Source organism: Tiliqua scincoides, chromosome 5 (assembly GCF_035046505.1).
Source record: "Tiliqua scincoides isolate rTilSci1 chromosome 5, rTilSci1.hap2, whole genome shotgun sequence".
Lineage (NCBI taxonomy): Eukaryota > Metazoa > Chordata > Lepidosauria > Squamata > Scincidae > Tiliqua > Tiliqua scincoides.
The window spans coordinates 97693223-97708809 of NC_089825.1; the positions used below are offsets into that span (position 1 = coordinate 97693223).

Sequence of the window (15587 nt, forward strand, 5' to 3'; positions counted from 1 at the left end):
AAGCACATAAGTTAATAAAGGAAGCAGCATAACTATTAAAGGTTGAGTCTTTGGAAGCCCTTGGAAAATAAAACCAAGGAGAGATTTGGTCATCCGTAAACCAATTCATATGTTGAACTAATGCAGTATTACTGGGGCCTATTCTAGTATTAAGGTCCCCTGTTATTACTAACAAAGCAGAAGGAAAAGCTTTTAAATTATCTTCTATAAGTTTTTCAAGAGATTCCCATAGATTGGAGGGAGTAATAGCAGCAGGGGGGATATACACATTAAACAACAAAATTTTAAAAAAGTTGATCTGCAAAAGAAAAATTTGAAAATATAAGGATTGAATTGGGATATGGGAAAAGGAAAAAGGTAACGATAACTTTACAAAGCAACAAAGTCCAACACGTGGACGTCCCAAAATATTGTTTTTGAAAGCAGGTAAATGGTAGGAAGCATAACCTGAAATGGTCGGAGAAGACAAAGACCATGTCTCCTGTAATAAAATTAAATAAAATTAAATAAAATTAAATCAAAAGTTTTCAGATAATAGATGAAATCTTTATCTGAGTCTTTTCTGGACCACCCCGAAATGTTCCATGAAATCAAGGTAATAGTCATAGCATTTTGCGAAAGGGGGGAACAACAATCAGTTAGTCAACAGGGAGAGGGAAGAACAGTATGACTATTAGAAGAAGCTTGAGGGTCATGAGAAACCTCTAGCTGAGTTGTAGTTGAATTAAAGGAATGGTTCTGGGTGTCTAAAGGGGGTCCAGATGTAAATTTATTAGTCACATTTTTTTTTGCATACTAGAACCAATAAAATCAAAATTTAGAGGCGGGGATATTGAGAGGTAGCATCGATTAAACGAAAAGAGTCAGATAAAGAGCTTTTCTTAATAATACAAGTAGGGAAAAGGGATGTATGTGGAAGAGGCATAGGATTAGGGTTAAGGGAAACGACTGGGGGAGATAAAACATCGTTTGGAATCAGAGTATCAGTAGGGATTTCTAAATTCAACATAATAGGCATAGGAGAAGGCTGACTAAAACAAGGATCATTTGACCCTGCAGAAATATTTAACAACAATTTTTTCCTTGAAGATACACTTTCTGGTTAAGCAACCTCCAGAGGGCGAGGGAGGGGAAATAATTTGGAAGCAGACAAAGAACAATCCAGAAGGGAAATAGGAGAAGAATCATTCTTTGCCAAGCAGGGAGACTGTACTGACGCAGGGACGTCCATGTTTCCTCCTTGGAAAGAAGTTTTAGATGGAGCAAGTTTAGTTATGATGGTATCACGAAAATAGCGATGGGCAGATATGCCTACTTTCTGAAGAGATCTGGTGGTGGCAAATAAGAGTCTCGGAATATATGAAGAACGAAATTCCAGGAGGAGACGGGAAGGGCGACGAACAGAAGGTAGGTGAACTAAATTCTGTAAATCCACCTTAAAAACAGGAATGTTAAGTAAGGTGGCTAGATGTCTTCTGGCCGAATGAATTTTAGACCAGTCTGGGTGTCTCCTGGGTGCCAGATGATCGAAAGATAGCACAGCTGCAGAGGCTTGATAAACAAGTTGGCTTGAATGTTCCATCGAGATTGCAGAAATGAGCTTGGTATGAGATGTTGAGGCTAAAGTAGGATGTCTCATCTCCATTGCAGATTGAGAGAAAATATTAACAAAAAAGTTTGATAACTTAGAAATTATTTGGTGTTGCTCCTTTAAAAGGCTCAATATATGGGAAATCTGAGAAAATATAGATGATACCGTCTGGGCCATCAATTGAGAGTATTCCTTAAGCTTCATGGATAATTCACAAGGCTTTCCAACAACCATTTGTGCACTCCCCTCAATCTGAGATGACTGCTGAGTTTCCAACAGAGGTTGTTCTTTCGAAGGGGGAGAAACAGGCTGGAAACACTCTTGCAGAGGCGACTGACCCTCAGATCAGTGCCTTAGTTAAAAGCTAGCTCATTTTATGGCCGACACAATGCTCAAATGCACACTATAACAACTCTTTAAAAGAGTAATATTCTGTAAAAGAAGTACTTTGGACTTTGCAAATCCATTCTTTTAACTTTAAATAATACTAAGGACAGACCACTTTATTTGTGAATAGTGTACCTAACTACAGCTATATGAAAATGCTTTCTCATATAGAGATAATCTAGAAGTGTTTGCTAACCTTAGAAAAAAAACCTTATAGGACTTTATGAAAAGAAATTCATACCTTTGTATAGGTTGACTTTTTAAAACCTAGTTTATACTATTTATGTCTTACTATGGCTAGACCTTAATTACTTTACTCATACTCAACCAATAAGGAATGTCCTGCAAAACACTTCTCTCTGGGAAATAGGGAAACACTTCTCAAGAGCTTCCCCTTTTACCTATATTTACCCACACTTGCAGTTTTTTTGGATTTCATCACTTTCAACTAGGTGTAATAGGTGTGCAATAGGTTAACCATGTTTATGTTTTCTTAGCTTATTTTCCTCTTATTGCTCTTTGATTGATTAGAATCAAATAATAACAATTTGGTTACACTTCAGGCATTCTACATACAGCTTAACTCTTACACATTCATCTATCACTAAAAAAAAAAACAACATTGCAAAACATAACACAAATCAACATAATGAACAATTATGAAATATGAAACATGAAAATGTTAACACGTTTAACATGAACAGTGGAAAAACATTTCAAAACATCACATCACAACAGACTACAAACACAGTTGTAATCATTAAGAAAGAGTCCATTAAGAAATCATTTGGAAAAGTCCATATTTTAAAATAGTTTGTTAGAAAAGTTCAAAGTAATGCTCCATAGGACATCTGTCTTAGTAATCCTTCTCTTCAAACAAAGTCACAAAGTCCATTTCATTTTTACTGTGTGCAGGTAGTAGTTTATTCCCAATGGATAGCTCTCACACTTCATGATTATTTCCTTAACATAAGCACTTTGTTTACCTGGAAAATAATAAGCTCTATACAAATTAACAAGATATCAAAAGACAGAAAATTTCATTTTTTTCCGTTAGTATGACCTTGCTTCAGTTTAAACTTTGAAACAAAAAGGAACTCATTTTTCTTTTCTTTTCTCTGAGCAATCTTGGCCAACTTCCCAGAAACTTTTAGCTTATTTCCTAGAACTTCAGCGCAGAACTTAGATCATAAAAACTTTGCTGGCTATTATTATTAGCACACACGCTTACAGACACATTGATGAATTTTCAAGCTATAAATTTCTCCAGGTAGAAACTGGTGGGTTACAATACAAGATGGGTTACAATACAAGATAAGCACATCACTAACTAACCTCCTCGGTGCCCTTCTTCCGGTCACCTACCCAATATCCACCCACACCTGGTCTAGCTAAAGTCATAGCTGCAAGGTGTTAGCAATCAATTCACAGCAAGAATTTGAACTTCGTTTTACATACAAGCCTCTGTTATTGCGAGCATACAAATGAAACTATAAGAAATAGAACATACAAATTAAAACAAACTCACCTAAACTTATTCCTTTTGTACTTTGTGAATGTATAGTGCTGCTTGTTTGACCTTGGAACTTTGAGGTTATTTGTTTTATTCCATTATTTTAAGAATTATCCACTCAAATCACCTTGCTCCTGCATTTGCAGATTTTCTTCAACCTTCCTTTACATATACTTGATAAGCATGTTATTATACATGGTAGAAAATAAAAGAAAATACAAACGAAAACACACATATGCTAAATGGCAAAACACAGCAAAAATTACTTCATTTAATACTTAATCAACTCTATACTGCCAGCAGAAGCGTCCTTCTGATGGCAGCATCATAAACAACATAACAGCACAGTGGCACACTAATAGAATAGGCCACCCAGGTACCAGAAGGAGAACTGGAAGGGGTTACCATTTGAACTTTAACTAAGATGACAATAAAATAGCATAGCAAGGAAATTTTTTTTTTCAAGAGATCATCACTTTTCCAATTATTATTTCAATTCTTTTACTAAGAATGAATAAGTTGATCAAGCTCATTCATTCCTAATTTATATCACAATTTGAATGTGCTCCTAAAAAAAATTTCCTTTAGTTAGCTTACACAGACACTTACTGTTATAACACATAGTTATACTGTTGTACACTTTCAACACAAAGGTAACCTTTTAATAGAAATTGCAATAGGGATCTGAAAGCCTTAGGAACAGACCTCAACAAATGAGAAACCCTGGCCTCCAAGTGGCCCACTTGGAGACAGGCTACACAGCATGGCCTCTCCCAGTTTGAAGAGACACTTTGCCAACAGACTGAGGCAAAGAGACAAAGAAGGAAGACCCATAGCTAGGGAGACAGACTAGGGACAGACTACACCCACTCCCGGTGTGAAAGGGATTGTTACTCCTGAATTGGCTTTTGGCCACACTAGACGCTGCTTTAGAACCACTCTTCAGAATGCGATACCATAGTCTTTCAAGACTGAAGGTTGCTATAATAATAGTAGCTAAACATACAAACTATTTAAGCCTTGCATTTTTGCAACATTAGCTTTCCTGTTTAAATGCACACAAATTTATTTACCTTTTCCCAAAACAGCACCTGAGCAACTGGCAAAGGATATACACAACAGAGACACAGCCTAGAGATCAAGGGATAAGAACTCCAAGGGATAAGAAAGGAGATAGGACTGTCTTTGGGGACTGGGTACAGAACTCAGGTTCGGAGTGCAGCTAGAAAAGAAGCTGCCATGGGATTAGACACATGCTCTGAAAGGATCGATTCAGGGTCCCTGGAGCACAAAGGCGTTCTAGAGGTCTCCTTGCTGCCACCTCCTCCCTATACTAGGAAAGGGCTTTGGAGCTACAAGGGTCTCTGGACTGCTGGGCGTGTGTGGTGCTGGTCCCAGTCCAGAATCTACTGGTGGGACTCCTCAACCTCCTTTTGGTGGGGGTCACCTTTGGGGCCACCCTGCTCCCTGCAGGGATCCTGTTGGGATTTGGATTCCCATGTTATTCCACATTTCTGCACACCCAGGCATACACCCAGGCATACCTCTGCACAGCCCACTTGCACAATGTTGCATCAATCGCACTGCTGGTGGCTGGCTTCACCTTGCTGGTGCCTCTTAGTTCCCACACTGGCTGCCTACTGCCACCTGACTCGCCATCTCTAGCTGGGCTACTGCCTCATCCTTACAGCAAAGCCATCTACAAGAACTTGCCAGCTATCCACTCTCACAGCTCTGGCTGCTGCTGCGCCTAGGACAGTGATGCTGTAGAAAAATCTGGGTTTGAGGATTGGGGTGTAAGGAGACAGTTCTGGGACTTGGGGCACAGAAATAACAGGGCAGAGGTTGGGACTGAGAAACATAAGCTGAGCTAGCCAAGCCAACCAACTTTAGGGGACTAACGTTTTTTTTCTTTCCATCAAAATGTGGATACTTCACTGCAGAGAGGTGTGCAATTGCACATCAGGCTCTCTCAAAACACAGACTCACTAGCATACTGCAGGCCCTAAATCCCATCAGTAACCAGGTTAGGTACAAAGATGCATCCAGTATAGGAAGAAAGGAAACCAGTGCCATCACCTACCTATCAACATGGCTCACCAACACTGACACTTCCCACCCAAGATCATGGTTGTAGGAAAGCCAGAAGAGATGCAGCCACTTGCAAGGCAGGCAGGGGCTACAACAGCCTGCGTTACAGGGTAAAGACAAGACAGATCTTACTGCAGCACTGCAAACAACTATGAGATTCATTCAGGTTCAGTCAGCAGAGGAGGGTGTCATGAATATGTACGGTTTAGACCTAGTAGCATTGCAAAGCCTGAACCAAAGTAACCTAGCAACCCAGAGGGGCTTGCATTCCTAGCTGCCAGGAACCTACAACCCACAGAAGGTGACAAGGTGGCACTTACGTAGACTGCCAGGAACCTACCAGAGTGGAATGCAACTGTAGACCTCCAATGGGAAGGGGAAACCAAGGGGATAGCTTTGCAAATTGCTTTTAGCCCCACTGAGGAAAGACTCTGTCCTCAAGGGTTTCAGACACCCCCATCATCTGCTGCCCTTGCAACTTCCTGCAACCCAGGTACTCAACAAGTAAAAATCTCTTTACCATGTTGGTTCATTGTCTATTGGGAACAAAAGTTCAGAATCTTGCCTTGCTGTTCAGCAAGCTACCAAAATCCTCTTTGTGGACTAGTAACTTGAGGTGCAGCCTTTAAAACAAATCATTTCAAGCATTATTTTACTTGCAAGTAAAATCTTTTCAACATTTAAACTGAAAAACTCAGGACTTTCTAAAGTCCTTAAAAAATAAACATACATTTATAAACCAGGGAAATTAACTCAGATTTCCCCCGCCTGGCCAGGCTGAAAACTGGAGTGACTCCACTCACTGTTAAAAATACTCACTGCTGTTAACCTAGCTGACTTTACCTAGAAGTCAACTAGAAGCACTAATTGCAACCAGAGGAATTAGAGAAGTTTACATAACCTATTTAGACAATAGGAGATAAGGCACTCTCATTCTCACACCTCACATATGTCCATGGACTTCAAACACTCCAAACACATCACTCACTCTATACACATATACACCTATAAATAGCATATTTCACATTACACATGCTTATAATTTACAGCTCTAATGTACATGCAAAAGAATTAAACATTTCATACTTACTTCAGACTTCTCTCCATTCTGAGGTTTCCAACACTGAAAGTACACTTACAGTACAATCTTACCTCTCTTCTCTTCAGATGCCACGGCAACCTTATCACTTCAGGTACTACTTCTGTTAGATCTCATTGTTGGATCAACAATAAGCACACTGTCCCTTTTAACTTAATTTTCCGCGTATTCGCTCCTCCTAAATTCTTACTTTGCCCCATATTCTTTTTAAACCAGCACACAAAAGCTCACAGCTCTCACAAAATCACACAGCTCTATGTTATAACTATTAAATCACTCTGGCTTAAAACCAACACAGCCTTAGACAGGAAGCAGATTCACTGACTGTTTTACGATACCTGCCAACTGCTAAAGCTGCTAAGGCGAACTTTTCATTACAGAAACTACTTGAGTAACAAAGCAGCAAGTTTTTCTCTGCTTTAATTGAATCACTTGCTTTTACTTTGATATTTACAAATTTAAACTCTCTTTCTCTGTTCCTAAAAACAGTGAGCACTAATTAAAGATTGCTTACTAACTTTCCCACAGGTATGTCTACCACACACAAGGGTCCAGACAATATTTTACCTGTTTCACTGCAGTTCTGACCACTCAGAACTGGAACCTGCCTTACCCAGACAGTAAAATCACCTGGGACACACACAATTATCCCCAAGGGCCCTTATTTGCCCAACAAGGTTTACTTAAGGTACCAGACAAGGACACCTGCTCCTATTGTACCTTGTACTTACCTTGTTGTATGAGGTCTACACCCTCATGCAGCAACTCCACTTCAGCAACTCCACTGCAGTTCCACTGCAGCAACTTCTGGTCGACCAGACAGACAGACACTTAGACAACACTTTCACATACTTACCTGCTTGCACCACTCACACCAGTAGACATGTGCAATCAGGGGAGAAATCATCAGACCTGTATCCTACGTCTTTTTCAATTTAAGTTGCTTGGTTTTTTTCCCTAACTGCTTAGTAAAGAACAACCAGAGTCCCATCTGGGTCGCCAACTGATAGAGAGTTTTCTGGGACGTGGTCTCTGGGTCAAATTGCTAAGCAGACACAGACTCATTTTACAAGCATATAGAAAGTTTATTTACATGCTATTTACAGATTAGGAATAGATTAGGGTGGATACAGGTTCGAAGTTACCCCATGGTGGTCCATTGATTTCTCTCCGAACCACACCCAAAATTCCTTTACTTGTACTCTATGAAAAACAAGTGACCCATGTGATATATATGTCATTTCCCTCTCCTTATTTGGCATACTGGTGCATGGTTCTTGCCCTAACTGGGAAGTCTGTTAGCCATGTATGGAGAAGTTCTGGCCTGCAACTTTGATTTCACAAGACCCTGGAATGTTCCTTTTGGGAAAGCTATGATGCACATGTTTTTCTCTCTCTCCAGGTCATCTTGACATACTGACTTTTTCTATCCTGGTGTTAACAAAAAACCAGTCACAATTTTGGCTCCTAATTTCAAGTGTTTTTCTTAACTGAGGAGAAGTTAGGTTAACCCTTAAAATCTATATCAATCAGAGAAAGTTCTTTAGGAATAGAATTGTAGGAGGACAGAAGCTTCTCTAATTTCGTTTGTTTCAGAGAAGGTAATAATGACTCAAGGTCATTACTCATTACAATTACTCTGTAATTATCCAGTACTGTAATTTCCTTCCTTGGGTAGTCAGTAAGAAATACATCCATTTTTCAAAAGGAGATGGATTTATTCTGAACTGTGTCAGTGCTCAATGGTGGAACAAAGATTGTTCAGGCATCTCTTCTTTAGCTCGCCACACCAATCAAACATTTCTGGAGGAAACTCTGTGACCACACATGCTGCTTCCATGTGGCTCCAGAGTGAGGTTCTATCAAGGCACCTGCCATAGAGATATCATTGTAGCTGGAACTGTAGTTCAGGTTGCAGAAGTTCAGATGCAGCTGGTTTAGACATGCATTTGCAGTCCTGTGGTTGTTTTTGCTCTTCTTGTTGCTTCTTCTCCCTTCTCTTGTCTGTTGGGAGAATGTGCCCAGTAAATGTGAAATTGAAGAAAGCTATGGGGATACTAGGCTAGGAGATGCTGTCATTGGAGGGGTCCTCTCTCTTTTACGTCCTGTACACACTGCAATCAATTTTCAGAGACTACCAGCAATGGAGGGAGTCAATTTCTCGTAAGTTATTTTGTGTTTGGTAGCCATCACTCTACTTGAAACATGAAGACTAGGGAACAAAAGACTGCACTGGGGTGGCATTTCAACAGGTGCAGCTTGTTGGGAAGAACAGTTTGGGGATGGGGCTGTGCCATGGCCAAGAAGGGAGCAGAGAGCATTGAAAGCAGCTCTGTTGATATCCTAGCCCCTTTCCTGGCCACAGACTAAGTGCATTTAAACACTTGGACTGGCACCAGCAACATCACTGGCACAGGTCTGAGTAGATCCATTGCAGCAGCTAAGACTTACTTCAGGACAGAGGAAGAAATGTTCCCTTACGTAATCATTTTTGTTCTGGTCAGATGAACAACTCCATTCCTGCACCCCTCTTCCTTACACCTCTTTAGTTTTGTTTCCTTTTCTCATTGTACTTGGGATGAGTTTTTCACTGTACAAGCGTATCCAATAGTGTGGGTGTCCTTGTCCTCTAAAGTTGAGTGCTGTGCCAACCAGTACTAAAAATGACATTGTTCTTGATGGGACAAGAACCTGACACTGACTGGCCAGAATACACTGCTCTGATTGCCAATAGCTGTCAGTCATGCCCAGGATGAAGAACACTGTAGCAAAACAGTGCTCAAGGAAATGCCATTGTGGGTGGTACTACTGCAAAACCCCTGGAATTGTGAACAGCTCCCTCCCCGTCCTTTCGGCGGGGGCTTAAGACCTTTTTATTTAGGGAGGCCTTTTATGCTGACACCAGGGGGCATGGCACTTGTAAAATGGATTTTAATTTGGGATCCAGGTTTTTATTGTGTTTTATTGTTTTAATGTCTTTTATATATGTATATGTTATTTTTTGAATGTGTTCTTCATTGTGAGCCACCTTGAGTGTTCTTCATTGAATAGAAAGGCGGGATATCAATCTCTAAAATAAATAAATGTTTATGTGGTGCACATGACAATCAGCTACACCTTATCTCTGCCTCAATGTCAATCTGATTTCAGAAGAGAGTACAAGCATTATCAGCATGTCCTGGCCTTCCTTTTTGCCATTCAGGAGATCAACAGGAATCCCAACCTCTTGCCCAACGTGACAGTGGGTTTTAAAATCTATGACAACTTTTTTGAAGGAATGGTCACATACAAGTCCATCCTGAACCTACTCTTCAAACAGCAAAGGAATGTGCCCAATTACAAGTGTGGTAAGAAAGGTGATGTCTTGTCTGTCATTAGAGGATTCATGGTAGAGTATGTCATCCAAACAGCCAACATTCTTAGCCACTACAAGTTTCCACAGGTATGTATATTCAGATGCATGAATGGATGGCATAAAACTGCTCTTCACTTATTCAGAAGAGATGACCATTTGAGGAGGTCCTTGAGATCTCAGTTGTATAGGAGAACATCAAATGACTGACCAGCAACCCAGATGTGGGCAGACAGACCTCGAGCTCTTAATAATAATAATAATAATAATAATTTATTTTATTCACATCAAAATGACAAAACAGCTGATAATGATCGTATACACACAAAAAACACAACTTTTATCTGCTGGTAAATCCTCATCCACACGGACATCTGCCTGACATCTTACCCCTGCTAATTGGGTAAGAGGCACTTTTTCAAGTGGGTGCTCCTTTTTTTAGCAGGGGGAGAGTAATTGACCCACCTCACCCCAGCACTGTCTGTTCTAGTGGCAGTCTGCTGGTATTCATTTGCATCTTTTTAGATTGCGAGCCCTTTTGGGACAGGGAGCCATTTACGTTATTTGATTTTTCTCTGTAAACCGCTTTGTGAACTTTTAGTTGAAAAGCGGTATATAAATACTGTTGATTGATTGATTGATTGACATCTAGGTGTAGATGTGGTATTGATGAAGGATGGATGCCTTGCCAATTATGGCAGTCTTCTGTAATTCAACTAGTGTTATTGCCAGGGCACCCAGTTGTGCAAAGTACTCGTTAAATTGTGTTGATAGTGTTCCTAGTGCACCAATTACTATTTGTTACCCTGCACATGCCTGATCTTGTCTGATCTTGGAAGCTAAGCAGGGTCAGGCCTGGTTAGTACTTGGATGGGAGACCACCTGGGAATATCAGGTGCTGTAGGCTTATACCATAGTCTTTCGAGACTGAAGGTTGCCAATTACCACCACAATTACTATTGGCACTTTTACATGCTTCTTTCAGATACATGTCAATTCTATGCACAGGTCGTGGTATTTGGATACTTTCTCTTGTTCTTTCTCCAAAATTCGCAAGTCGCCAGGAATGGCGACAACGATGATTAACACGCGCCTGGCTTCTGTGATGGTAATATCTGGAGTATTGGCCTCCACGCGTCTGTCAGTCTGTATCCAAAAGTCCCACACATTTTGACCTCTTCATTCTCTACTACCCTTTCTACATGGTGTTGCCAGGGCTTTTCTGACGCGGGTATTTTGTATGTTTTACATAAGGCCCAGTGAACTAATTTGGCCACATTATTGTGCTGTTCTTTGTAATCAGTGTTGGCTATTTTGGGACATTCGCAAATAAGATGATTGATTGTTTTGTCCCATTTTTTGCACAAACGTCATTTACTATAATCACTGGTGCGTTGTATTTTTGTCTTCGTTACATTCATTTTTACAGAGCTTGATCTTGTGTGGTTAGAATCAGTCCTTCAGTCTCCTTCTTGATGGTACCTGTTCTTAACCATGCCCAACTCAAGCTGTTATTGCTCTTGCCTTCTATACCTTTAATGAATTGTCTGTGTAATGGCTTTTCTCTCCAGCTATTGACCCATTTTTCATATTCTTGCTTTTTGTACTCCTCTTTGCTTTCTGTAACTTTCATCAGATTTTCCAACTGAACTGCTTTTATCAACTTTTCCAAGCTTCTCATGATATAGTCATTCAGTCCTTGCTTTTCCTCTTCTACTGTTTGTTGTACTTGCAAAAGCCCCTGGCCTCCGAACTTCCTCGGTAGGTACAGTTGGTCAACGTCACTTCTAGGATGCAGCGAGTGGTAAATGTTCATCAGTTGACAGGTTTTTCGGTCAAGAGTCTCAACTTCATTTTGGGTCCATTCAACAATGCCAGCTGTATACCTAAGCACTGGAATGGCCCACGTGTTTATTGCCTTTATGATGTTCCCAGAGTTCAGTTTTGATTTAAGCACTTTTCATACTCTCCTTAAGTACTCTCGCTGAGTCACATTTTTTACTCTTTTGTGCACTATATTGCACTATATTGCACTATATATAGTGCAGTATATTGTCGCATTCAAGTATGCCAAGATATTTGTACTGGCCATCATGTGCAAGCACTTTTATTATGTCACCGTTGGCGAGTTTGATACCTTCCAGCTGTTGTACTTTCCCACGCTGCAATGACAATATTGCATATTTATCAAGTCCAAAATTCAGCTGTATGTCTGTACTGAACATCCGCACTGTATTCAACAAGGACTCGAGTTCAACAGGGCTTCTGGCGTATAATTTCATGTCGTCCATATACAGAAGGTGACTTATTTTGCCTGCCTGCACTGATACGTTATGGCCCAGTCCTGTTTGGTTCAAAATATCTGTCAGAGGAATAAGAGCAAAGTTAAACAGGGGTGACAATGAATCACCCTGAAAAATTCCTCTCTTGATGTTGACTTGGCCTATTTCTTCTCCAATAAAAGAGCAGTCAACTTTTTCATACTCTGCTTTATGAACTTTCGGATGTTTTCACTGATTCTGTATTTTTCCAGGCAGGTGTTGATCCAGCTGTGAGGCAAGGAGTCAAAGGCCTTCTTGTAATCAATCCAGGCCATTCTGGGGTTCGTTTTTCGTCGTTTACAGTTTTTCAAGATCATTTTATCTATCAGCAGTTGGTCTTTTGTGCCTCTGGATTCCTTAAAGTTGCCTTTTTGCTCGGTTGGGTGGAGAGAATGTAGCATCAGGTGGTTGTATCTCGAAGTTGCAATGATTTTTGTGAGAAGTTGAAGGTAGTTGGAAGGCACGTAATAGGGCGATAGTTGCTGGGCACATTGCCTTTTTCCACATCTTTCAGGATCAAAAAGGTTTGCCCTTTTCTCATCCAGTCTTCAGTAGTTGCATTTTGGAGCATGTGATTGAATTGCACTGCAATGCGGTGATGGAGACTCCTCAAGTATTCCAGCCAGAACCCATGTCCTTCATCTGGTCCAGGTGCGCTCCAGTTTTTAACAGTCTTTGCATGTTGTTTTGCCATTTGCTCTGTAATTACATTATCCATTTGTTTCTTGCTGTTGTTCTTGTTAACATCCTTAATCCACGAAGCATTTTTCTTTTGTTCAACCAGGTTCTCCCAGATGTCTTTCCAGAATTTTAAAGTCTCTTCATTATTTGGACCCTCGTTGTTCCGCACTGCACTTCCTTTTTGGAGCAATTTGTAGAACAATCGCTGACTCTTGTGGAACTGGGTAGTTTGTTGGAACTGCTGTTCCAATGCAATTATCATCATCATCATCATCATCAACAAAATTTAACGAGTACTTTGCACAACTGGACGCCCCGGCAATAGCAACAGTCATATTACAGAGGACCGCCATGATTGGCACAGCATCCATCTTTGGTCGGTACCTCATCTACACCTAGATGTCAGGCAGATCTCCATGTGAATGAGGATTTACCAGCTGATAAATGTTGTGGGTTTTTTGTGTACATGATCATTATCAGCTGTCATTTTGATGTCATTTTGATGTGAATATAATAATAATAACAACAACAACAACAACAACAACAACAACAACAACAACAACAACAATAATAATAATAATAATAATAATAATAATAATAATAATAATAATAATAATAATAATAATAATAATAGTGTTTATATACTGCCTTTCTTGGGCATCAGATTTCTCCTCAGACTTTAATTCCAGGTGGTTTGAATAGCAAGGTTTTCCAAACCCCGTAGGAACCTTTATAATGAAATAGTTCTGATCTTTCATAGAAAGCCTCATTACAGCTGAATTCCTTCCCAGTCTGGCCTCCCTCTGGCCGCTTCACCTCCCATGCAACTTGACAGCAACTGATCCCTGCCACTGATGGTCAACTCGTTATCAGCATGTCGACAGCTCTCAGATAGTTCTGGTTGTTTCGAATTGGTGTCCCCAGATCTTCAGGCATACAAGGCAGCAGCTCTACCACTGAGCCAGACCTCCTGCCCTAAACATGCTTTTCAGTGTATAGCACCCAGGTTTGTATCCCAAGAAAATGTGTCATAAATGCAGCTCATTATATACACTGTTCTTAAGCTTAAGCACGCCAATCTGGTCGCACTGATTTCAATACTGCTTAGTCATGTATTATATTCTGGGGATGCAAACCAAAGAGGTGATTTTAATCTTTCAAAAAATGGAAACTTGAAGCTCAGCAAAACAATAGCTTGGTCTGAATCAAATACATTACCCATTTCAGGACATTAAGTGATGGCTTGTGGACACGGTGAAAGGAAATGTGTTATAACTCATTTGGAGCACAACCCTATGCATGACTACTCAGAAGTAAGTCTCATTGTGTTCGATGGGGCTTCCTCCCAGGAAAGTGCGTATAGGATTGCAGACTTACTATAATTCATTGATGGGAATGTCTACAAAGATACATTGTTCATTATACTTAGAACAGTGTTTCTCAAACTATGGGTCAGGACCCAATAGGTGGGTTGCGAGCCCATTTCAGGTGGGTCCCCATTCGTTTCAATATCTCATTTTTAATATATTAGACTTGATGCTACTATGGTATGTGACTGCATTTGGGGACCTTTAAACAAGCTTTTCACAAGCTACTATGTATAATCTTTTAACAATGATTGTAAATGGGACTTACTTGTAAGTGTGGGTAGGATTGCAGCCTGGATTGTAATAAACACTTTGGTATGGAAAACTGAGGTTAATTTTCAAACCTGTTATGAGTTATGTTTCCCCCTGTTAGATTACGTATGGAACATGAGATACCAGGCACAAGAAATAATTTTCCTTTTATATACTGGATGGCAATAAGGGAAGGTACTCTGCACACCGGCATAGTCCAGCTACTGCTGCATTTCCAATGGACATGGATTGGCCTCATTGTTTCAGAGGATGATAGTGGAGAAGGCTTCCTGCAGAGGCTGACCCCATTGCTGGCCCGGAACAGCATTTGTGTTGCCTTCTTAGAAAGGACTATCCTTGCCAAGGATCTTAATTTGGATAACACTCAAAATGCATTAATGCAAAACATATTCAGGATGTGCTCCACACTTGTATCCACGAGAGTCAATGTTGTTATTGTTGATGGGGACGCTCAAACTCTGGAACCACTGGCAATCATTTTATACGTAGTTGAATTTATACATAGACGTCTTATAGGGAAGGTTTGGATCACGTCACCTCAGTGGGATTTCATCAAAGCTCTTTCCACTGAGGGCTTCTGTGCAAAAACATTCCATGGGACTTTGTCTTTCACAACCTCCACAAGGCCCGTGCCAGGATTCCAGGACTTCCTTCAGACTCTAAAGCCTGATAAGTCACTCACACGTTTTCTCTGCTTTTTCTACAAATATGCATTCAGGTGTTGCCATGATGGGGAAGTAAAAATTTGTAAACACTGTACAGGAGAGGAGAAACTGGAAAGCCTGCCTGATTCTCTGTTTGAGATGGAGATGAGTGATCAGAGCTACCGCATTTACAATGCTCTCTATGCTGTAGCTCATGCTTTAAATGCCACATATATGCCCATACCAAAAACAATGCTGAACAGAGACA

At 40.4% G+C, this 15587-nt stretch overlaps 1 protein-coding gene across 1 annotated transcript in view; it reads left to right on the top strand.

Moving 5' to 3' along the window:
- Positions 1–1359: 1359 nt before the first annotated feature.
- The window catches only part of LOC136652492 (vomeronasal type-2 receptor 26-like), a 31412-nt gene continuing 17184 nt past the window's right edge, over positions 1360–15587 (top strand). Inside the window, exons 1-2 of the mRNA XM_066629432.1 lie at positions 1360–1407; positions 9884–10123. Coding sequence (XP_066485529.1) covers positions 1360–1407; positions 9884–10123 — 288 coding nt within the window. The remainder of the gene's footprint in view (positions 1408–9883; positions 10124–15587) is intronic.